This window comes from Artemia franciscana, chromosome 11, assembly GCF_032884065.1.
Source record: "Artemia franciscana chromosome 11, ASM3288406v1, whole genome shotgun sequence".
In the NCBI taxonomy this organism is placed as follows: domain Eukaryota; kingdom Metazoa; phylum Arthropoda; class Branchiopoda; order Anostraca; family Artemiidae; genus Artemia; species Artemia franciscana.
Window position 1 is genome coordinate 18648215 of NC_088873.1, and position 25754 is coordinate 18673968.

At 35.0% G+C, this 25754-nt stretch overlaps 1 protein-coding gene across 1 annotated transcript in view; it reads left to right on the plus strand.

Annotated features, from left to right (window-relative positions):
• The window catches only part of LOC136032917 (coiled-coil and C2 domain-containing protein 1-like), a 61044-nt gene that overhangs the window by 25934 nt on the left and 9356 nt on the right, over positions 1-25754 (plus strand). The window contains exons 4-10 of the mRNA XM_065713379.1: positions 3377-3618; positions 9018-9195; positions 12336-12506; positions 18285-18444; positions 20208-20420; positions 21109-21225; positions 24440-24702. Coding sequence (XP_065569451.1) covers positions 3377-3618; positions 9018-9195; positions 12336-12506; positions 18285-18444; positions 20208-20420; positions 21109-21225; positions 24440-24702 — 1344 coding nt within the window. The remainder of the gene's footprint in view (positions 1-3376; positions 3619-9017; positions 9196-12335; positions 12507-18284; positions 18445-20207; positions 20421-21108; positions 21226-24439; positions 24703-25754) is intronic.

Consider the following 25754-nt stretch of genomic DNA (forward strand, 5'->3'; position numbering starts at 1 on the left):
CATTATGTTGTGAGTTTTTTTTTTATTGTTTGTGTTTTTTCCTATTTTTTTATGTGTTTTGTTTAATTTAGTCTTTTTTTTTCTTTTTTTTGCTGTTGATAAAGGCTTCCGGACTTTAGTTTGTGAAAAAAGATTTTTGTTATTTTCAACCGTCTTTTTTGAAATATTGTACCTGTTTTTTTGTCTTCATGTCGTTTTACTTGTAAGCGTTTTGTTAATACTACCTGTGTGTTGGACTATTACCCTTATTTAGTTTTAAAATTTTAAAATTATTTAATTCTTATTTAATTCTAAAAAATTAATTTAATTTTATTTAATTATTTAAATAGATAATTATTATTATATAATAATTTTATAATTTTTAAACAATATATACGTTGCCTGAGCAACGTGATAATTTTATAATAATTGATTATTTGTAAATAAAAATTATTTAAAATTATTTAATTCTAAAAAAACTGTTGTATTTACTTCTTTGTTATTGAAGCATTTTAAGATGACAGTTATGACAGTATCCTAGAGGTATGTGCTTTAAGCTCCTTAGGAAATTTCTTTTATGACTCTGCCCAGAGTAAAAGTAAAGAGAGTGACTCTTTGTTATGCCACTCGCTCTGTAATCGTCACCACAAAACTTTTAGGCATGAGTAACTATCAAAAAACTTTGTTTGGTGATCACTTCAAATGTTGAACAAGGTCTCAGCCGGAGTGTTTCACAGAAATACATCTGAAAATCAATCAAGAGGAGTCTGATCAGTTCTATTGGATAGAAAATATATTTCCACGGCTATTGCCAGTTGAATATGCTTGTTATTGTTGAAGTTGTAAATACTGATGTAAAATAGCATGATTTTCTCTGGCCAGGGAAATGATTTTCTCTGGCCAGGGAAATGATTTTCTCTGGCCAGGGAAAAGGGCTTATAGAAGTCATACGTGGATGCAGACATGTATGTAGGAATGTATTTTGTGGGGGAGGGTACAAATTTCAAAACATGCAAATAATACGCGAAACAGGCTATGTCGAATATATGAGAACATACAGAAAAATCTTTGGGTTTTGGTGTGAGAGCTGATAGGTCTGAAGGTCACTAACCTGCTCGGCTTGGGATCAACTTTGATGCATAAATTGACAAGACATGAAGTAGCCAGATTCTACTTGAGGAAAAAGAACATTCTCATGATCTATTGCGAATTATTGTGGCTTAGACTCTTGCCTGTCTGGCACTAAACTTTATATTCCGATCTATAACACACCGTCTCCTTCTCAGTGTAAGGTATTTCTTTGTAAATAGTTTTTATCTGGCATAAATCTGTTGACACCACCAATAAAGGTAAAGATGGCATTGGCGCCAATTTGCAAAAATATATATGGGGATCAACGTTTCTTCGAAATCTTGGGGGAGATTAATTTTTTCAGTGAAAACACTAATGAAACGGTGTTTTTAATGAAAATACTAAGAAAAAATATATCTTTCGCTACCTAAAGAGTAAGTCCCCCCAAATTGTTGTTACTGGAACTTTTTACATCAGTTATATATGGTGTACTAACAGATATTATGAAGTATGTGTATTATAAAATACAATATTGTGCAACTAAATAATCATTTTGAAATGAAACGAAAATCTTAAGTTGTAAAGTGTATTGGAAAGCGTTAGAAATAAAAAAAAATATCGAATCTAATTTAGGTAAAACCTAATATTAGACCTAATTAGGTCTAATTTAGGTAAAAACCTAAATATCGTAACTGTGCATTTGACAGTTTTGATATCTTAGGTGAGATATCTGGGAAACTTAAGATATCTGAGCCTAAAATATAAGTATTTTTAATAGTTGGTCCCTCCTCTGCCAAGCCTTCCGATTTTCTTATGGTTCTAAACTTACTATATTTTCGTAAGCTAAATTAATGACATATCATTTTTTGGCAGCTTTAAAAAATACAAAAACAAATGGAAGAAAACAGCAAAATATTTGTTCACCAAAGTAAAAATACAACTGAAAAAACAATTATCAACGTGGGTTTTGGGATAATGTGAGAACTTGGTTTTACTTAGATGCATCTTTTTACCTTGTCACTGGGCCTTTTTCTCATATTTTCAAAGACTTTCAAATGTTCTCTTTCTTGTTAGAAAAGGAAAAAAATTATAACAACTTTAATAATAGTTTCAAAAAAGCAGAATTCAGGTTTCAGTCTAAAACATGTAAATAGGAAAATAAATTGAATTTCTCTGCTTAGAGGAATTAGCTAGTGAAGAGGGATTTTACTTAAAATTATTGTGAAAGGTTGAGTCTTTGAAGCCTAGTCAAAGAGATAAAAAAACGGCAAACTACAAAAAAAAACAACGACAACAGAAACTGAAATCTGATAAGGTATAGTTGTTATTTAGTGCATGTTCTAAGCATAATCCAAGATGGTGAAAAAAAAAACGTTATACAGTGTCTGGCAAAGTGTGGCATAATATCGCGTAGATTTCTAAGGTCAAGTGTAAGTCTATCATAGTTCCTTTCTCTTTTTTTCTTTTTTTGTTGTATAATGTTTTATCATTTATTTATGCTATTTTCTTGTATGTTTTAACTGCTTACTCTAGTTTCTTTTTTTTCTTTTTGTTCAATAGTCCTTTTTCATCTATTTATGCTGTTTCTTGTATGTTTGACTGCTTAGTCTATTTTTTCTTTCTTTTTTAGTATAATGTTTTTCATCTTATTATCCTGTTTTCCTTTATGTTTTAACTGCTTAGTCTATTTTCTTTATTCTTTTTGTTGAATAGTGCTTTTCATCTATTTATGCTGTTTTCTTGTATGTTTGACTGCTTAGTCTAGTTTTTTTCTCTTTTTTTAGTATAATGCTGTTTCATCTATTTATGCTACTTTCTTGTATGTTTTAACTGCTTAGTCTTGTCTAGTTTCTTTTTTTTGTTGAATAGTGCTTTTTTATCTATTTATGCTGTTTTCTTCTGTTTGACTGCTTAGTCTAGTTTTTTTCTTTCTTTTTTTAGTATAGCGGTTTTTCATCTATTTATACCGTTTTCTTTTATGTTTTGACTGCTTAGATTAGTTTCTCTTTTTATTTCTGCTGATAAAGAAGGCTTCTGGACGTGATGCAAAATATATGGGCTTTTGTTCGTTGAATATCATTTTAGATTTTAGTAGTTTATTCTTTCACTCTCTGAACCAAAAGTTTTTCCCATTATTATATTTTAGTTTCATTTTAGTCAAAATTGAAAAGACACTGTGGTCTAACATTTTTTTTTTTACATCCTGTGAGTTTAAGTTGAACCTGTTAACTGTCATCGACTTGTTCTAAAAGTGATGCGCTTAATCTAGCTATCATTACGTTATTTGACAATAATTGACTTTAATTTACATTCTGGTCATTTATAGCAAGAACTTTTGAATCTTGGATCTGCAACTGATGGTGAAGAAAACTCTGAAATTCTTGAAGAAGAAATTCCTGAATTCCCTCCACCTCCGATAAAGAAGCCTTTACCTCCTCCACGTTTATCGGTACCTCAGCCATTAAAGATCCCGAATGGTATTCTAGGGACATTGTCAGAAAGAATTTCTATGTATGAATTAGCTACTAAGAATGCACTCGTCGCTGGCGAGACCTCGCGTGCTAAGAGGTAAACTTTTATTTATTTATTTTTTAATCAGCGGGCTGGGAGGGAACGCTGCCTTTTTTGGTCTGAACTCAACTGTGCAAGTCATTTATTGTCCTTTTAAGTCATTATATGACCACAACATTTTATGTTGTTTTTCAGATACCTTATGGAGAAGGGGGAGAGGAGATTCAAATTTTGACTCTCTCTCTCTCTCTCACTCACTCACTCTATCTACGGTCTTTAGTACAACTGTTTGATTTTGCGCCGTGAATTTTAATCGTCATTGTTGTTATGTGCGTACCTTAAACTATTTGTTATAAATATATTTTTCAGAAGGAGTAAAAACTCACTTCAGTGCTTCCTTTTTTAATCACAAATTTCGGAAAGAGTGCGGTAATATTGAAAAAAATCAAACGAAATAACAAGAACATTGCGATGAGTATTTTTTTCTTCTAATTTCTCGCAAATAAAATTATTAATATTGAATTCAAGTAAGAAATGGTGTGAAATTGTAATTTATACCGCGTGAAATTACTCTTTTAAAAATTAGTGAATAAGGCAAGAAAAGATAAACAAATTTGACGGTAAGTAGTAAAAGATTCACGGTGAATATGTCGTAATGTGTGCGAGTATTTCACAGAAAAAAAGGTGAGTCCAGACTTTTGATGATACACCTACATAAGGGTTTATCCATATTTTGAATCTAATAAAATCAGAGACTTTGGAGGAGAGTGAGAGGATGGTTTATGACTAGCTTATGTTGTTACTGTTTTAAACTACTTTCCGGGATTCTTTTTTTGTTGTTGCACCATTGGACGATGTTTAAAACTCTTTTAGACAATTCCTGTTTATGGCTATATTGTACTACATACAAAAAACTACATGATGTATCTTAGCTACCTTCGGAAAACTCCTTTAACTAAATATCACCAAAAGTGGCGCATGTTTTGTTAAGTTAAGGTCTGGTAACCTAATAGTTTAGGGTTACTTTAAATATGATAAAATCAAGTTATGATTTCAAGGATGTCACATAATTAAGAATTATGTGAAATTTGGAATTAGATTGAAGTAGTTTATATTTATTTATCATTTTCTTTTTTTTTGATGGGGTGGTTTACCCTGGAGATTGGAGCAGGAATGCATTCGGTTAGTTTTATTTGTTTTTTTTTAATGAGAAGTAAGTTTGTGTCTTGGAGTAGGAGCTGTGACCACTCAACATATTAAGTTTATAAGGTAAATGTTGTTATTCTCGGCGTCCAGGAATGGACTAAGTATTTTGATTGTAGGAGATTTGTGTTTTTATCTGTTAATTAACCCATTGAAGTTGAAAAACTTGTAAGCTGTATGTACAACCACCATTTTTATCTAATATATATATATTTTTTCTATATTAAATCTATTTATTAGCTATTTTTTTTTATTCCTGAGCAATTGTTTGTGATAGCTTATCACAAACAATTGAGCTGAATTTTGTATTCCTGTGCTGGTTTCATTATACCCCCGAGCCTCCCCTTCATTTTTTTTACTATTACTATTTGAGGAGTCATTTTTCCTGTTTGCATGTCAGCAAATATTGGTGCTCTTTGTAACATTGCTAGGCTGGTATTTAAAACCATAGAAAACTGATAGGGGAGGAAACTTAGCAGTTTAAAACAGGTTTAATATAATTTAAACCAGATAATGCAGCATTGCCCAAGAAAGCTAGAAACACAAAAGACACGTTTTATTTTAATATCATGAAAATTCAGATTTTAATGAAACGTTCTAATTTATTTTGAAATTTTTAGAATCGGGGCTGGTTGTTTTATTTTAAACAATTTTCTGTTGATTATCAAAGAGTTAGAGAGGCAGAACACGCACTAGTTTAAAAATAATGCAGTGTGCAGATTCCGCCTTTTTGGTAAAAGTTTTTTTTTACTATTTTCTAACTAGTCTGAAATTCAGCCGGTTACAGCACGAAATATGGTAAAAGGTAAAATGGTAAAAGTTTTTTTTTTATGTTCTAATTAGTGTTAAATTCAGCTGGTAATAGCACGATATATGCGTCATGCAATTAGTTTCGTTCCCTCTTTTCTCGAGGTTTTTAATACTTCACTCACTCGTTAATAATTGTACATATTTTGTTTTGTTTTAGTTCATTATACTTTTTATTCGTTATCGATTTTAAAGGTTTTTTTCTTTAACTTGAACATGAAGTTATTTGACTTTAATTTTTTCAGATAGCTGGATATTGAAATGTCTTAGGTTTTAGTTTACTCGTGTTCGTGATATTTCGAATTAACATATAAATTTGTAACGATGGTAATGGCTGTGATTTATATATGTTTAGTGCCTTATCTTTTAATGTGACAAGAACTACCATTGATTGGCATGATCGTGTAAGGTGTTTGACAATAAAGTTTGAGTTTAGTGTAAACAAAAGTAAAAAAGAGGTATGATGTATCTCTTGCTAATGAAGTTAAAGTAGGCTGTTTAAATTATATTGATGAATGCTAAACTGCAAATCGGTAAAGTCAAGGCTTATATAAATTAGTTACAATAACATAATGGCTAAGAATTACTACAATTTTATCATCAGTCTAAGGCGAAAATAGAAAATTTTGAGTCCCTTACAGGAACTTGATTTGGTCCATAGATCCTTTCCTTCAAACTCTATTGCCCTAACTGAACAACTTTCTGAGTTAGCGACAATCGCTGGATCTACAACTTTGTCACAACCTGTTATAATGTCAATTTGTGTCTTAAAAATCATTAAAGTATCGGAACCGCTGGCAAAATAAATGAAAACTGAGAAAACCTGCTTTTTGTTGCGTTCTTATAATTGAATTATAGTTTCGTATCGCTAGTGAGGTTTTCCTTAAATAACTCATCTAAATTAGCTGAAAGTTCCATTTTCTTTAAAAGGCCTATTCTTTAAAAGTTTTTCTTTAAAATACCGATTACATTTTTATTTAAATCTTATAACCAGGAGTACCACGAGCCTCTTTTCACTGGGGGGAGGGGCGAACTTTGTAGATTTTACATAATCGCTACCTGATTTCTACCGAATTTTCGGCAGAAATCAGAAATTTTGCAAATTATCTGCTGATTTTTTAGCATTCAGTGAAAGTTTTATCGAATGCAAAAAAATGGGGGGGGGGGTGCGTCCCCTCCCTCGAGACGCCCCTGCTTACAACTACTACTATTATTGAGTGTCACGCACAGTATAAATGTATTCAATAATGTAATTTTGCTTTTAAAAAGGACATAGCAGCACTAGCGTCATAGATGTAAGTCTTTGGAATAGGAAGTATCAGATTGAATTATGTTGTATTTTGATCGGGAGGATTGAATTTGCGCATATGCGCCAGCCATTTATTGTTGTTGTGTTCGCGCAAAGGCAGAGCCAAAGGGTAGTACCCTGCCTCGGTATATCCAAAAATATTTCAACGGAGAAGATAGGATCTTGCATTACTACTATTACTACTACTACTAACAACTTATCGCAGCACCAAGTCGCCTGGGGAATACAAAGCTCCGCACGGTCCTCCAATCTATTAAAAGCCTCCCTCTTTATGCCCTCCCAGGAAGTTCCCATTTCCTTTAAATCTTTCTTTATGACATCCTCCCACCCCAGACGAAAACTTCATCCTTCACCCGTCGAACGTGCCCTAGCCATCTCAACCTTTGTTTCATTATAGCCCTAGAAAGAGAGATTGAACAACATTTTTCGTACAGCTTACTGTTTGAAATGCGGTCAGTCAGCCGGGTACCCAGAACAATCCGTAGACATTTTCTTTGGAAAACATCTAGTAAATCTTCATCCGCTTTTCGGAGCACCCATGCTTCAGAGCCATATTTGACCACTGTCATCACTGTACCTTCCAATATTTTAATCTTGGTTTGGAGACTTATCTTCCCATTCCTCCAAACTTTTTTTGTAACGGTGAAAAACACCCTGAGCCTTGGCTATTCTACTTTTAACATCTTCACTGCTCCCACCGTCTTTACTAATAATACTACCAAATTAAGTGAAGCTGCCCACCTGATCGATCTTTTCGTACCCAATGTCACCTTTTCACGTTCATTTATTCCTAGCCTTAGTGACTTAGTCTTCTTAACATTAATTTTCAACCCTGTTCTAGCACCCTGAACTCGCAAAACCTCTAAAAGTTCATTCATTTCGCTCACACTTTCATCTAGGATACTTAAATCATCAGCATATTCTAAGTCCAGGAGAGTTTTTCCTCCCCATTTGATTATGCGGTGTCCCATTGCCTTTCCTGTGCTCCTTAAGACAAAGTCCATCAAAATGATCCATTTAAAGGGGCATAGAACACAAGCCTGTTTAACTCTTGATTCAATACAAAACCAGCTACTAACCTCATTTCCTACGTTAATCGCGGCTGTACTATTTTCGTTCATAGCACAAATTACTTTAATGCATTTGTCTGGTATACCATATAAGGATAAGACCTTTGCTAAAGCTCTTCTGTCAACAGAATCAAACGCTTGATCATAATCTATAAAACTAAGGACCAAAGGTGTTTGACAACTAAGGCACTTCTCAATTATTAACCTAAGAGTGAAAATTTGGTCGACACATCCTCTACCTTTTCTAAAACCGCACTGTTCTTCTCTTAAAACTTTGTCTGCAGCATCTCTCAGTTTAAAAAGCATCATAATACTAAGTAATTTGCTACCTACAGAGACCCGACTAATGCCTCGATAATTACGATACTCACTCTTATCATCTTTCTTATACAGTGGTTTATTTAAGGTTTTCCCTGCATTACTGTATATATTTATATTGTAGTATTATGTTGCTGGTTCACTGACCTTGCAAAAAGGTTTCTATGGGAGCCTTTTGTTTGAAAAGAAAATTTGTAATTAGAAAAGCATTGTATTTTGCAAATTAAATGGAAAGTGGCACTGCCTTTTTTTTATATTTAGGGCTCTTTTAAGGTGAGGGTAGAAGCCCATTTGGCAAAACCCAGACAAAGCGGTGAACAAATCTCGTGCCCAAGAACATCGCTTTTAAAATAATATTTTCAATTGTTTTTTGCCCTCTCCTGCGCCTAAAAATACATGTCAACGCTGTGCAAGTGCTTGATTAAACGCATTATGCTTGTAATAGTGGTTTATCAACCTTCTCGTTTATCAAAAACTCACCCTTCTACAATTTTGTCATAAATTTTTGTAGTGATAGCTTATTATCTTAAAATTCCTTTATAATATCTCATACTTCGCTCAGACCTTGAGGTAAAATTCATGCAACTAGAGAACCTATCTTTTGGTTAGAAACTCATCAATATGTAATTTTTTTCATTTTTGTAATGCAGTTGTAGTTTCCTGATTTTAAGAAAATTATCTTTGCTAAGGAGCTGTTACTCAGGCTATTTTTACCTAATGTACATTAGCAAATTTGTTCTCCTTACTAGGTATCAAAGAGGGTTGAAGACTCTGAAAGATATGGAAAGGGCGGTGAAAGCAGGGAGAAAGATTGAGGAGTCTGAAATTCCTCCGCCTGTTGCGACTGGGGAGAAAAAGAACGAAGCGCCAAATCCTCTGTTAGATATCCCCGTTGGTGAGACAGAAACCCCTTCAGAAACAAAAAAGGTACTATTTTTAACTGTTTTTAATTGTTGACGTGCAACTTTTTTTGCCCGTGCAACAACTATTAAAAGGCCTCTACCTTTAAACTTTATTTTTACTTTTTGTATCAAGCCTACATTTAACAGAAAATTATTTTAAACCGTATAATCATTTTCATCCTGTTGTATTTACCTGTTTGGACTGTTTTTAGGCAATTGCAATAATTGGGATTATTCTTATCCTATTGTATCCTGTCATGTATAATTGGTTATTAACAGGCAACTATTTTCAATGGGTATCAGTTTTTTTAAACCCCCTAAATATTCCTCCCACTAAACTTTAATCCCCGTTTAGAAACTCCACCGGTATTATTTTCAACCGGTATTTATTTTCAGCCGGGGTTGATTCAACCGGTATTTCTTTCAGTCGGGGTTGATTCAACCGGTATTTATATTCAGCCGGGGCTGATTCAACTAATATTTATTTTCAGCCGGGCTTGATTCGACCGGTACTTATTTTCAGCCGGGGTTGATTCAACCGGTATTTATTTTCAGCCGGGGTTGATTCAACCGGTATTTATTTTCAGTCGGGGTTGATTCAACCGGTATTTATTTTCAGCCGGGGTTGATTCAACCGGTATTTATTTTCAGCTGAGGCTGATTCAACCGCTATTTATTTTCAGCCGAGGTTGATTCAACCGGTATTTATTTTCAGTCGGGGTTGATTCAACCGGTATTTATTTTCAGCCGGGGTTGATTCAACCGGTATTTATTTTCAGCCGGGGTTAATTCAATCGGTATTTATTTTCAGCCGGGTTTGATTCAACCGGTATTTATTTTCAGCCGGGGTTGATTTTGGACTGATGACTCTTTTTTTAATGGCGTTTATTTCTAACCAGGTCATTCTTATTAACTTATATTTAGCCTGTAAATACTTTTAATCCTCCTTACATTTTGAACCTATCTTTAACCAGTGTCTGATCCATGTTTAACATTTAACCAGTGTCTAGATACACCTCCCAGTGAAACATAACCTCCTTCAGAAACACCACATGTAGTATTTTTAACCTGTCATTGCTTGATGCATGTTCGCCCCCCCCTCATACTCCTCTTTCTCCCTTTTCTTCTTCTTCTTCTTTGCCTTTTGTATTTTGTTGCTCTTGGTCTACGGTAGGATTGTTTGAGGGCTTTTTATTTTTACTATAGCTGTCTACTCTTGCCTGTGTTGCCAAATGACGCCTGTTTTCAGCGCATGAAATAGTGCACTGTTTCAATGTGAAAACATTTTAAATACAAACTTTTTTGTCACGTAAGATGACAGGAACTGTTATTAGATGCAACAAAGTACCCCTGGCGCCGTTGACAAATTTAGATTTAATTTGGAAGATTTGGAAATTTTAATAATGGAAAAATCAGGAGTTTGTTTCTTGAGTAACTTAAGCTCCATGATGATGGGAGTTGCTGTTGATATCGGCAAGGTACTCCTGACACTGTTGCCATCACTATGCAGGATCAGAATGAAGGAGGGATCCCCCGTACTACTTATGTACAGATTGTAACCCGAACATACAAAATCAACTATTTTGTATGTTGGCTTGGGTAATAAATAGATTACCCACTGAATACCATTTTCGGCTCCAGCTAAAATTATTGTAGATTTTAACAATAAAGTGAAGTGGCTAAAAATCTAAGATGATCGGAGCTGCTGTTAGTTGCGATAATCTACTCGTGCTGCCGTTGCGAACACTGAACGGAAGAAGAAGAATATTCATCATTAGAGAGGGATAAGAGTGTTTATGTGGAGGTATGAGTACACTCAACTCACAAAAAACTTTATTTTCAACTTGTTTATCAGTTTGAATGGATTCTCTCTTAAATAGCATTTTTGGGTCTATCCCAAATAATTATACAAAACAGTAGTTTTTTGACTAATGTAACTGAAGTCCTTGGAAGTATTGGAAGCTCAAGGTCAGAAGTTGATTTCATTCTGGAAAGGAATTTTTTTTTATTAGAAATATGAAGTTGTCAGTAAGAAAAGGAGATATTATTGCACTTATTCAGTCAGAAAGAGAAGCCAGGAGGTTAAAATAAATCTTGGTTCAGGCTTGAGTTGTAAATTTAGTTTTTTAAAGAGAAGCGTATTGCCTTCTTTTTATAACCAATATGATTATGTCTAGCTTTAATGAATGGTTTGTGTTTTGAATAATCAGTTCTTCAGTTGAGAGTATGTAGATTTACGAGTAAGTAAGTAAGAAAATAAAATGGAAGGAAAAAGTAAAAACAAAAACTTAGTAGAAAATAAGTAAAAATGAACAATTAGGTCTTTCGTTGATATTAACTAGAATTAGAAGTAGAAGGTGTAGTAAGCAGAAAGCAAATAGAACCAGAAAATTAGTTATTTGGTTGAAATTGAGTGAAAAAGAAGGGAAAAATAAAGTAAGAAAGAAAAGCAAAAAGAAGAAGAGAGGGCGGAGTAATTATAACTGAAAAATCACTTCTTGAGCTGAGCTGAGTAAAGTAAGCAAAATATGCGAATCTACTTACATTATTGTTTAAAAAAGACTGGGTACTCCTTGCCTTGGCTGTATCCGGAGGGGGGAAGAGGTATAAGGGGTTTGAGCCCCCCCCCCCCGCGTCGAAATGTTTATCTGACTAGTAAAAACGTAACAAAAATGGATATAAAGAAATTATTGATGCGTTTTTCTCCTTGCTTTAATCGTTACAGACCTCCCTTTAATATTATACCCTGGTAACAGTATTTTCAAAATGTGTGCTTGTTTTTTCTTACGAAGTGCTAAGCAAACCCACATATATGTATAAAAAAACTGAATCACTACTAAGTATTGCAGGATATTTTGTATACTGGTGGGTCAGGTCTTGAGTCTGTACTGGATGTAAGGTTATAGCTTTGCATTTTCTCTCATAAAACGTGCAAAAAAGATATTCAAATTTGGGTCTTTCTTTTTTTGCGTGGATTTCGCGAAGAAGGGCAGTTTGAGCAGTGCAGTATTTTAGAATATATATCTGATTTCAAGTTTGGGCCCCTAAATAAAAGTATATTTTCAGGCTACTGTTTCCTAATATCTTCCTTTAGGGGGAGGCGGGACCTTTTTTTTGTTCATATTCATACCAAATCTGAAATAAGTTTGCTTTTCATACTTACAGGTGCCTCAGCCAGAATTGGGACAAGCTGTGATACAAGAAACAGTAAGTTCAGTTAATGAGGAAATGGTCAAAGAAGTTCAGCAACGAAGAGATGTGTATAAGAAAGCAGCAGTGTTTGCTAAGCAAAAGGGGGATACCGAGACAGCATTGAAATATTTGCGCATAGTCAAGGTAAATAACAACTTGTTCTATGTATAAAATAGAATGTATTAAGTTTGTGGTATTGCTCAAAGCTAACCAAAGTGTGTTAATACAGGATTAACAGTATAGAAAAGATAGAGAAATAAATTCAAATATATAATAACTGTAACAAAATCTAAAAAATGGCCCAGAGCAAAAGCTAATAAGCTTATTAGTGACCAAAAATAGAATCAATCTGAAATGTAAGTACCCCCCTCCCTCTTTTTCTTTTGGCTAGCCTTTATGAATATTCAGGTTGAACCTTTGGGGAGGGGGTAGGGAAGAAAATTTAGAATTTGTTTGTAGAATTAAAAAAAATAATCTACTTTTAGGCCACTTTTTCCTTGGGAGAGAATTGGGTGGAAGAGGGAGGGGGTTCTGGGTGCTCTTTGCAAGTCTTAGAATGGTGTAAACAAGCACATATGATACCAAGACTTCCTAATCTATCTTTTGTAATCTTGCAATCCGGGCTGACACTGGTGGGGAGGGAGAGCTGAGATCCTTATGGGAAAAGTGGTAATGAATCTTAATTTTAATACTAATTTCGATAAACTGTATATCTTTGATTATATTCATATGCGACAGAAGAGGAGGTGAAGAGAGCCCATTTTTAAATTTAGGAATAGCCTTTTCAAAAACTTGAGTCAATGCTGTAATCTCCAAGAAGTTATCAAGCGTTTCTCTGGTTTCACCCAATCAGTACAGTCGACTCTCAATAATTTGAAACTCAAGGGAACAGAGGAAAAGTTTAAGTTATCGAAACGTTCAAAATAACAAGAGTCTAAATAATCAAGAAGGAACAAGAAAAAAATTTCAAATAAACAAATACTTTATTGGAAATACATAACACATACATGTACATGCATACATATAAACTCTTTGATTTAACTTCTTAATCACATATGTATGTTAAAACAAATTTGTGCGAAAAATTTTTTTTTTAATAATCGGTTATTTTTTTTAATGAAGCGACTTCCATTTTACATTGTCCAATTCATTTTCAATGGTGGTTAGATCTGTAAATAAATTATCACTTGTTTCTGTTTTGAGAGCTTGGCACGTAAGGTGTTGAGGGATAATCTCGCCTTGTTTTATGTGACTAAGTAGCGACGTGGACCACACTGCCTTTCCATATCAAACAAACACAGCTTAGAATCTAGAAACTTAGAACTAGAGTAGGTGATTTCCTTTTTTTATTCTCCTGCTCCTCATCATCTTAAAAAGTCTACAATTTGGCATCGATTAAAGCACCATGGACAGCAATTTCAATGTCCATGTGAACAAAATTCTCAAAGGTAAACTTTTCACAGTTTGTAAGAAGTAACCACTCTGTTTCTAGGGGGATGAACTCCGTTAAAGCTCGTAACTGTGATAACCGTACGGGGTATTCTGTTTCCTTAGAAGACCCACTTTCTTTTTCAATTTATCAAGTGTGTTTCAAAGGGCCGAGAATTTTTTAACAATTTTTTTTTTTAACAAAGATACCGGATTTTCGTTTTCATTTTTTAATTACGACTTTTTTCCCAAAAACGCCTTGTTTTTGAACTTAAAATTTCCACGAGATACCTTAATTTATTTTTTTTTCAATTTCCAAATTTTTCAGACGGTGATAAAGTTGTGATAATTGTATACGGGGCTTTCTGTTTCCTTAGCAGACCTATTTTCTTTTTGAATTTATCAAGTGTGTTTCAAGGACCGCAAAATTTTTTTACTATTTTTTTCTTTTTACCAAAGATACCGGATTTTCGTTTTCTTTTTTTTAAATTAAAACTTTTCCCAAAGACACCTTCTTTTTTAACTTAAAATGTACACGAGATATACCTTAATTTTTTTTCAATTTTCAAATTTTCAAACGGTGATAAAGTTGTCAGAATTGTATAAGGGGCTTTCTGTTTCCTTAGCAGACCCACTTTCTTTTTCAATTTATCAAGTATGTTTCAAGGGACCGCGAAAAAGATTTATAATTATCGAGAGTCGACTGTAAAACATATTTATTGTTTAGTTCATAACTTTTACCGAAGATACCTTATTTTGCCATTTTTTTTTATACCAAAGATATCGGATTTCAGTTTTCTTTTTTTAAGGATAACTTATTTCCCAAAGACGCCTTATTTTTTAACTTGAAGTTTCCACGAGAGATACCTTTCTTTTTTCAATTTCCAAATTTTTCAAACGATGATAAAGCTGTGAGAATTTATAGAATTTTTCTACAATAGCCTGCCTCTATATGCCTTCATTTTTGCCCAAAACCATTTATAGAATAAGTCCTGAAAGCCATGGTCTCCCTCCTAGAACCTACGAGGCCGGTCAAATCCGTTTTGATTGACAGTGTTTCAACCAAAACATACCTGGTAAGTATTTTTTTCCCCCGAATAATGCTATTCTAGACGCGGCCTCGTTTTTTCCCAGACTTGTTTTATTTACTGGTGTAGTATTTTACCTTTATAAATTAGGTATCTTTATCGCAGCGGAAAAAAGGTGGAAAGGAAAAAAGTAGAGAAACCAAAAACAAACTAGAAATTTTAAAATTATTAAATCTGGAATAAAAACAAACGAGATTGGAATCATTACTCCCTAGACAATTCAGGCGGTAACTAAATTCACAAGTTGATCTGCTTCCTTAACGTCTGGAACAAAGAGTAGGGGTAACTTATAAGTGTGGGAGCTGGCGTTAGCGTTGACAAAAAATTATCAATACCGTCGAGCAATTAGCGACACTCGGCATCATTTCCAGCTTAATAGTAAAAATGACTAATTTAATTAGTGCAATTGTTAAAATTCCAAGTATCTGACCCCAGTATTTGATAAAAAAAATTATTGCAAAGCTTGGAAAAAAGTCAAGTGTCGCCGAACACTAGATGGTGTTGATTTTTTTTGTCGACACTATTGCCAGTTTTCACTCTTATAAATTATTCATATTCTCGGTCCAGAAAGTAACTCAAGTTTAAGAAAAGCTCCAAAATATTTGTGAGAAATAGATCTAAGTCTGTGGAAAAAAAGAAGTAAAGAGAGCAGTGAAAAAATTGATTTTTCAAAGTCTATGAGAAGTAGAACAAAATATAGAACAATGAAAACAAAGTAGAGCAAAGGAAAAAGAGAAGTAAAAGAAAATATGTTTCTAAGACCAATGAGGAAGACAAGGAAGAAAGAATCAATCACAAATATTTCATCGGAATTAAACTTTGGGTTGGAATAAAATTAAAAAAAAAAAAAAAAACGGAGAAAGAAAGAGCAGAAATCCAAAAAAAACGAAACAAAATTTAACCAAAACAAGAAAATGAGATAAAAACCAGAAAACCCAAAATAACCAAAATCTGAAATAAAACTTTTCCATATTATATCTAAACTAAAGGAATGTATAAGCACTAAAGGACTACACCTAAATTATAGTCCCAAAAAGCCAGGTAGAAACAAAATATACAATTTAAACTACCTCTGTCGCATCTAGAAAGTAACTAAAATTAAAACGAAAAAAAAACGACGTTAATTATGTTAAAAAATAATCATCTTGCAAGAATCCTCTGCTTTTTTATGGCACTTGGTATTAACCAAGTGACATATAGCAGTCGCCAATTCTGTCGGTCTGTCTGTCGGTCCCGGTTTTGCTACTTTAGGCACTTCCAGGTAAGCTAGGACGATGAAATTTGGCAAGCGTATCAGGGACCGGACCAGATTAAATTAGAAATAGTCGTTTTCCCGATTTGACCATCTGGGGGGGGGGGGGAGTGGGGGCCCGGTTAATTCGCAAAAAATAGAAAAAATGAAGTATTTTTAACTTATCAGCGGGTATTTGGATCTTAATGAAATTTGATGTTTGGAATGATATTGTGTCTTAGAGCTCTTATTTTAAATCCCGACCGGATCTGATGACATTGGGGAGAGTTGGAGGGGGAAAACCTAAAGTCCCGGTTTTGCTACTTTAGGCACTTCCAGGTAAGCTAGGGCGATGAAATTTGGCAAGCGTATCAGGGACCGGACCAGATTAAATTAGAAATAGTCGTTTTCCCAATTTGACCATCTGGGGGGGGGGGAGTAGGGGCCGGTTAATTCGGAAAAATAGAAAAAATGAAGTATTTTTAACTTATGAGCGGGTGATTGGATCTTAATGAAATTTGATGTTTGGAATGATATTGTGTCTCAGAACTCTTATTTTAAATCCCGACTGGGTCTGATGACATTGGGGGGAGTTGGAGGGGGGAAACCTAAAATCTTGGAAAACACTTAGAGTAGAGGGATCGGGATGAAACTTGATGGGAAAAATAAGCGCAAGTCCCAGATACATGATTGACATAATCGGAACTTATTTGCTCTCTTTGGGGTAGTTGGGGGGGGGGAGTAAGTCTTAAAAATTAGAAAAATGAGGTATTTTCAACTTACGAACGGGTGATCGGATCTCAATGAAATTTGATGTTTAGAAGGATATCGTGTCTTAGAGCTCTTATTTTAAATCCCGACCGGATCTGGTGATGGGGGCGGGGAGTTGGGAGGGGGAAACCTAAAACTTGGAAAACACTTAGAGTGGAGGGATCGGGATGAAACATGGTGGGAAAAATAAACACAAGTCCTAGATAGATGATTGACATAAACGGAACGGATCCGATCTCTTTTGGGTAGTTGGGGGGGGGGGGGTTAATTCTGAAAAATTAGAAAAAATGAGGTATTTTTAACTTACGAACGGGTGATTGGATCTCCATGAAATTTGATTTTTAGAAGGATATCGTGGCTCAAAGCTCTTATTTTAAATCCTGACCGGATCTGGTGACATTGGGGGAAGTTTGGGGTGGGGAGACCTAAAATGATGGGAAACGCTTAGATTGGAGGGATTGGGATGAAACTTGGTTGGAAAAATAAGCAAAAGTCTTGCATACGTAATTTACATAATTGGAACGGATCCGCTCAATTGCGGGGGGGGGGGGTAATTCTGAAAAATAAGAAAAATAACGTATTTTTAACTTACGAAGGAGTGATCGGATCTTCATGAAACTCCATATTTAGAAGGACCTCGTAACTCCGATATCTTATTTTAAATCTCAACTGGATCAAACGTAATTGGGGGGGGGGGCAGTTGGGGGGACCGGAAATCTTAGAAAATACTTAAAGCGGTGAGATCAGGATGAAACTGGATGGGAAGAATGGAAACCTGTCTAAGATACGTGACTGACATAACTGGACCGGATCTGCTCTCTTTGGTGGAATTGGGAGGGGGGAGGTAATTTTGAAAATTGAGGTATTTGTAACTTACGAAAGGGTGACCAGATCTTAATGAGCTCTTGGCTCTTCCGACCTCGTACCATATGAGCTCTCGGCTCTTCCGACCTCGTCACAAGTGCCATATGAGCTCTTAGCTCTTGTTTTGCTGTTAAATTCGATTGATTCTCTTGGGAATTTTATAAAACTCCTGCCCTTAGAAATAATTAAAGTGTCCTTAGACAGTATAAAATGCCTGCGGTGGTTGAACATTTACTCAGCCAAAGCAAAATCGAAGGCGTTAAGAAGAGGAGTGCCAATTATGGGAGGGATGGAGGAGGGTGCTTTTGCCACTCTCAGATTATGAACATTAACTTATTTATATGTTTATATGTTCATAAAAAATCGAAAAAGTCTTTGCCTCCTTTTTCTCTGAAATCCCTTTTCGTGGCTATGTTTTCACTGGTGGAATTCTTGCCCTGTCTTTCTTTTCATCCCTCTTTGCTCCTTTCTCCCCCTTTCTCTCTCCCTTTCTATTTCTCTTTAGCTCCCTCTTGTTGTCAATTTTTTCTTCTTATTTAGCAATTTGAGCCACTTATTACTGCTGCTGAGGCAGGTCAGCCTGTGGATATGGATTCACTCCCACCCCTGCCACAAGAACCTGTTGAAGCCCCTATGCCAGTGAATGTGGCTCCAGAAGCTCCAATGGCAACACCTATTGCTGCAGTACCTGTAAGAAAAGGTGTGGCCACTTTATGGTTTATAAGTATAGGAAATTGTAGCACCTTAACACGGATTTAATGTAAATTAAACAAAATAGTTTTTTTCAACTGAAAGTAAGAGCAACATTAAAACTTGAAACGAACGGAAATTATTACGTATATGAGGGCGTTGCCCCCTCCTCAATACCTCACTCTGATCGTCTTTTAAATAATACCTGCAAATTCCACTCTCTTCCATGAAAAATTCCCTTCCTCACGAAAATTCCTCAATGGAAAGATCCTCCCGCGTATTCCCCCCTCCAGACCCCCCCCTGAAATACTATATGTAAACAATAGGCAAAGTTCGTAGCTTCCAGCTCTTCCTTGGGGACTGTGGGGATTCTAGTCATCCTCAAATACATAGTTGCTAGCTTGTTAGATTATGCTGAACAGAATAGGTATCTCAAAATCTTGGTCAGGTGACTTTAGGGAAGAGTTGGCGTGGGAGGGGGTTAGGTGTCCTCCAATATTTTTGGTCACTTAAAAAAGGCACTAAAGCTTTTATTTACGATCAAATGAGCTTCTCCCGACCCTCTAGGACCACTGGTTCAGTACGACCACCCCCTGGGAAAAAATATAAACATGCATCCGTGATCTTTCTTCTGGCAAAAAAAATGCAACAATTCCACGTTTTTGAATAAAGGAGCTTGAAACCTCTACAGTATGGTTCTCTGATACATTGAATCTGATGGTTTGATTTTCATAAAGATCATTTGATGTTTTGTGGGTGTTTATCCATTACTTTGCAAATTTTCTTAGGCTCATAACTTTTGATGGGAATCATTAAACTTGATATTTTGTATATTTTGATATCATTATTATGATAATTTGAATCATTAATTTTGTATATTTTGAATAAGCATCAAAATCTGACTCTTTTGATAGATATATTGTTATCAATACTCTATTTCTTAGAGTTTCGGTTACTATTGAGTCGCACTGCTCCTTGCTTATAGTTTGTTACCAGGAACTGTCTGATTACTTGTTATCCTAACCAGTGGTAGTGACGCATTACCTAAAAGAATTAGAAAACCAAGCTTAACTCTAATTTATTAAAATTTTGGTTTCATTAAGGTTAACTCTATTTAGATCCAACCTGAAATTGTATGAAATTAAGTAGTTCGTATTTCCTATGGACTATTTTCATGGATTGTAAAATAGTTAGAACTAGGTTAATATGTAGAACGAAGGCTAGATAAACAAATGTATACAAATTTGCATATTGCGATTCTTTTATCTCTCTCTCTCTCTCTCCCTCCCTCTCTCTCTCTCTCTCTCTCTCTCTCTCTCTCTCTCTCTCTCTCTCTCTCTCTCCTCTCTCTCTCTCTCTCTCTCTCTCCTTAATTGCTCTCTCTCTCCTTAATTGTTCTCCTTAATTAAGTCGCCTTAATTGCTGTCGTCTGTAGCGGAAGACTTCCACCGCTCTTACTTGTCCTTATTGATCGTGCCTTCAGCGTATTACAGTGTGGTGTTTTCTTCTGGCGTCCATAAAAATAATTTAAAGGAGATTTCCTTCTAATTATAAGATAGCTGTGCAACCAGACAATGAGTATCGTGAAATTTTCTTAGGATCAGGGAAGGGGCGGTCTGATCTTTTAAATTGGTGATGAAATAAACTCGTGGATTTTATTATATTCTTCAAAAATTGTAGAATTAGGTGTTGGGACCTTGTGTTAGTCTTAGTGAGGGGAACACCCCATGTCGCCTATAAACAAGTATTTAACCGAGTCTTTGTGCTTTGTAGAGGAGCCGAGTGAAGTATCGACACCCAGAACTGTCTTGGAGGCCTTGGAGCAAAGATTGCAAAAATATAAGTCAATTGAAAAACAAGCCAAAGATGAGGGAAACAACAGCAAGGCTCGCCGATTTAGTCGTATTGTTAAACAGTACTTAGATGCAATAAAGGCTCACAAAGCAGGCAGAACCATCGATTATGAAGAACTGCCTTGTCCCCCAGGTACCATTATTATTTTTATAACCTTTATTTTAAGTGTTTTGACTACCTATCAACAAAGTGACTTGGCAACTCGTGCTCCTTTTTTTTTTTAGCCAAAAGGGGAATTCTGGAGGCTCATCCCCCCTCCTCTCTCACTAGCCTCCTTTTATCTTGAAAATTGCTTAAATGTCACGCTCTTGGATATGTTAATCATTGACCATATGAAAGAAGATGCTGGAACTCCTTGTGATTTGTGTTGGAACTCCTGTCCCTAAGGCGAGTATGACCCCTTCAAAGGTGTTTTCTAGATGTGGCTTTTAATAGGCTTCATATTTTCTGCCTTTTAGTTATCTTTAAGCCATAACCCCCCCACCCCACAATATTTTTTCATTCGTTTCTCCTATTCTTGCTGATACGTTTGCTTCATCTTCTAAGACAAAAATTAATCTTTAATTCGTTTTTTTTCTGTAAAATCTCTGTTAATTTTTTTTCTAAAATTTATGTAGTTAAATTTTCAATGTTTCTTGTTAAAAAAAAAAATATTTATGCGTTTAATTTTCTTATTAATCTGGTTTTGATGTGTGCGTTTTTTTGTGACTTAAAAAATGATAATATAGCTATTGTAATTACATTAAATACAGAACTTTAAATATAATTGTGACAGGCACTTTTTGAATACAATACTATATATCGTTTAATTTTTTTTCAGGATACCCTCCCATACCTGGTATAGCACCTGCACAAGCTGCACCTGGAATTGGCTCTGCTATGTTAGCTCCAATAGAGACTCCAAGTGAATCAGTTTCTAATGAGATACCTAGCTCAGGTAAGATTATTTCTAAATACAAGTCCCTAGAAATACGATTATATCTATGAAGTCCGTGATTTAAAATTATAAGGACAAATTGCAGGAGATTAAGCACTTGTTGCGAAAAAAAGGACCTGATGGACTATTTGAATTACCCTTACTCTATGCCTATCTACCTTAGTTCTGCCTCTAGATGGATGATAGAATATCTATCAACAAGTTAAATGCCATCATTCTTATGCAATTCTGAAAAAGGGTTATGCCAGCTTTGCCTCTCAATGAAACTATCTCACCTCTCACTACCCATACCTCTCATTCCAGGCAATCTAATGATCATTATGTCAATTTTAAATTCTTGGTTAACCTGCCTGAGACGCTAGGCGGGCGTGACTTGCTAAAAGATAACAAATAAGTATTGGTCCAATAAGAGAGGCTTACTTATTCCCCCCGTTTACACGGACCATTTAACAAAATACTTGGAAAACTACAAGTTCTATGACTATCTTAGCTCTATGACTATCTACCTTAGTTCTTCTGCCCTAGGAATGACGCATGGACGGATAATAGATAGACTTATGTATTAACAAATGAACTAACATCATTTTTATACAATCCTAATAAGGGGATTAATGTCAGATTTGCTTCTCACTCAGTCGGACTATCTTTCTTGTTTTTTTCTACAATTAGCCATGGCTTGATGCCCACAACAATTCGGTTTCAATTCAATTTAGTTCTTGGCTTTACTCCAATTGGCCATGGATCTCTAGTTTTTCATCACTTCCACCAAGTTGATCTTAAGTCAAAATTGGCGCTGCTGTCTTAGCTCCAATAGAGACTCTAAGTGAGTCATTTGTTGCAAAACAATTTCGATATTTCTTCAAAAGGAAACTTACACTGAGAGGTGGAAATAGAGTAAATTTCGTCTAAGAGCAACATGTGAGATCGTTGTTACAAATCTTTAGGAAATCTAGGGGTATAAGGTAAAGGTAAAAAATAGGGCTTTGAACTTAACACTCCCTATGGTTGTGCTGATCTCCGTTTCACGGCTCTTCAGCCAGAAAGTGCAGTGGGGCTGGGTTTTTTCCCACACCCTTCCTGTTTACCTTCCCCAGATTTCTCCAGGCACTCTGGGTGAGCTTACAGAGTCACACGACTGACCCTTGTTCCAAGCCAAATAACCAGTAACCCCAGGACTCGAAACCCTGTCCTCACAGGTAAAGAATTTGACGTCTAGCGTGCCAACTACTCGGCTAGGATGATGTCTTAATTTAGAACACAATGATTTGCGTGCCAACAACTATTTTGGAAGCGTCCTCATCTCAGTGACTAAGTTCCCATCTATGCCCTCCTCACACTCTAAGAATCACGGAAATTTGAATTTCCCTTATATATTTCTTATAGATAATATTTTTAAGGCTATTCAACGACTTACGCTCCTCTTGTCCCAAGTAAAAGAAGATTATACTGAATTGTGTGTTTGGTGGGGTAGGGGGGTTGAAATCATTCAACTAAAACTTTGATGTTTAGAATTTATGTAAAGTATCTCTGTGAAACCTTAACAGGTTTATTTTCTAGCTAATAAAACTTGATCTTCTCTAACACATTGAGCCAATGTTACGGGATAAGGATTATTTGATGCATATTCTCCATTGTAGTGAAGTATTACCTCTACAATTTTACTTCATTTCTCTACCTAAACAGGCCACCAGTGTTAAAATAATAGGAATCTAGTCATTTATGCTCTATACTCGACTATAGCAGAACCATATATTTAACACATTGAATAGATACGACATACTACAAAACAGTCTTTATTTGGTGTTAACGATAGTGTTTTATGTGTTTTGTTTGAGTAAATGCTATTTTCAAGCTATATTTAATAGTGTACAATGTTGGAACTAGGAAATATCAATAATTTAGCGATTCATACTTTCACTAAACCAATTTTAAAAAGCTTGCCATTTCCGCCAGTGTTGTCACACTGGAACATGAAAATGAATAAGCAAAACTGATTAGCTAAACATAACACCATTTTTCGTCAGCAAACTATCAAACAAAAGGTTATGAAAGGAAAGGTATACTTTGCTAATTTCTAGCCATTTATTTTTAGTTTTTTTTTTGTTTTTTACGGACCACTTTTTAAAGGTGTTGTTTTTATTTACCGACACGAAAGAAAAACATACCTAGAGGTTGCTAAAATTCTTTGTTGCATGTTGTCTATTTAATCTGCCCCTTACCGATTCCTTGCCGTAAAGTGAAATTGGCAGCATAGAATACATGGCAAAACCAAATTGCAACACAACTAAACATATCAAAATTCTTTGTTTAGCTTCGTTGAAAACAAATTAAAATGTATCACAAGACAAGAGTAAGTAAACTGAAATTGACTACACAGGAAGGAAAACTTGAACAAGACCAAAGTGTTGCTGTCACAATACGATTAAACCATAAATTAAACCTTAAAGTATATTTTAGCTGTGTTGAAAATACATTATCATTCGAAAACGAATATTACACCAGTCTGCATCAGAGAAAATGCACAGAGATTGTTAAGGCTAAATGCTAGCAATTACCGGTTTATAACCTGTCTGTGGCTAAAGCCCGCTGTTTTTTTTTCTGTCTTTTCTTTTTGCTTGAGGTAAGTCCAAATACATCGGGAAAATAGCCTCACAGCCGCTAACAGCATCAGCTTAGCCTGTAACAACCTTACCGCTGACATTATTTTCAAGCAGGGAAAAAGTCTAGCTGAATGTTTTTTTTTTCCTTGTTTTTATAGTCAGGTATGACCCATTCCTTTAGGATTTTATATGTTCTTGAGTTAAAGCAGTAACGTTATATCGCGTTTGCAAGGCCTTCAGAGACCGTTTTAAATCCGTCTTAATTGGTGTAACGAGGGTCATCAAGACTCTATACTTTGAGAAGCTTATACGAAAATTGCTTACAGCTGGTTTCACCTTATGCAAATTCATGCATAAGACAATTGGAACAGATCACGCCTTCCTCTCTTTCCAAACCAATAACCCTCGTGAATCTGTGACGGCTTGAATTGCAAGATTAATAAGAAAAGTAAGACGATGCTTCATTTTATCGCTATTTGCCTTATGTTGTTGCTCAAAGATATAGGACCCTAATTTCTGTTGTTTGCCAGTCAAAACAAGACAGTGCACCAGTTAAGGCTTTGTCAAAGTATCGAGACTTATCATAATGACTTGTTTGTGGTTCTTTTTTTCAGTTTTGAAAAGTCGCTCGCCTCCAGCTGTTCCAGCTAAAAGAGAAACGGTGGCACCGTCCCCTGACGCTAAGAAAGCTGCTCCTTCTTTGCAGCAAAAACAGTTGGATATAATTCTAGAGCGTCAAAAGCAATTCAAACAAGCTGCTTTGGAGGCAAAAGCGCGTGGTGAAATCAATCAAGCCAAGGAGTTTTTAAAAATTTCGAAAGGTTTTGATCCTCTAATCGAGGCGAGTAAAGGTGGACTGCCGGTGGATATGAAGTCGGTAATTATGAATTTTTTATTTTAACGCTTAATTGCTTTATGCAGGGCTTTTTTTTTCAGGCTTAACCGATTTTTAGCTTCAAGCTCTTGGTAATAGATCCATAACTTTGAAATAGATTGGTTGGGTTTATTGTATCTTTTTTATCTTATTTGTTGTTGTAATGGCTTTAATTAGAAATAGTATGTTTAATAAATTTTTCTAAAGCGCAAAGGACATCAAAATCAAAACATTTTATTTAGTAAGCATGAAAATGTTGGTTGGGCGAAGGGTCAAAATCTATTTTTTACCCTAGATGCAAGTTTTTTTTTTCGTTTTATTTGAATGAAAATGCATAAAACGATATTTTTCAATGAAAATACCAAGAAAGGTATTTTCCAAACTCCAGGGAGAAGAAGGCAAGTGCCCCCTATAATTGGCGCCGCTGGACCATGTTATTCACTTTTATGCGTGTGCATCGCTTTTATATATCAATTCTTAAGTTTTTCTTTGTCACATTTGTTTGTCTATATTTATTAATTTTTAGAAATCATATATATTCTTATCCTTTTATTGTGTTTAACAACACATCCTTGTAAGCAACACATTTGATGCGGTGGTAATGGTTTTTGGTTGTGTTTAATTTCAAATTGGAATAAATTGATTAAATACTAAAAAAATCGAAAAATTGGATGATCGCAAAAGGATTTCCAAGGAAAAGTAGCCGGGGCGCACAAACAGAAGTAATTGGTTATTATTTGAATGTTTCTTAAAATATTCTTAATTTCAGTCAGATAATATTGGTGAAATAGCAGCCGAACGATAACAGATATGTTAACCATAAACATAATAGTGAAAACATCAGATTTGTAAGACGTTCAACGAAAAATGCCTTCTTGGAAAAATTGGACTGTTAAGATCCTACAATTTATTTTCTAGCATTTATAGGTCGCCTTTTTTGAGAGGGGATGCACTTCTTTAGGCGTGTTCCTATTGAACCAATGGTGAACAAAATTAGAGTAAAGCCTTGTTCAAACAATTATTTTAATAGCAAAAAAGGCCACAACTTAATAAGC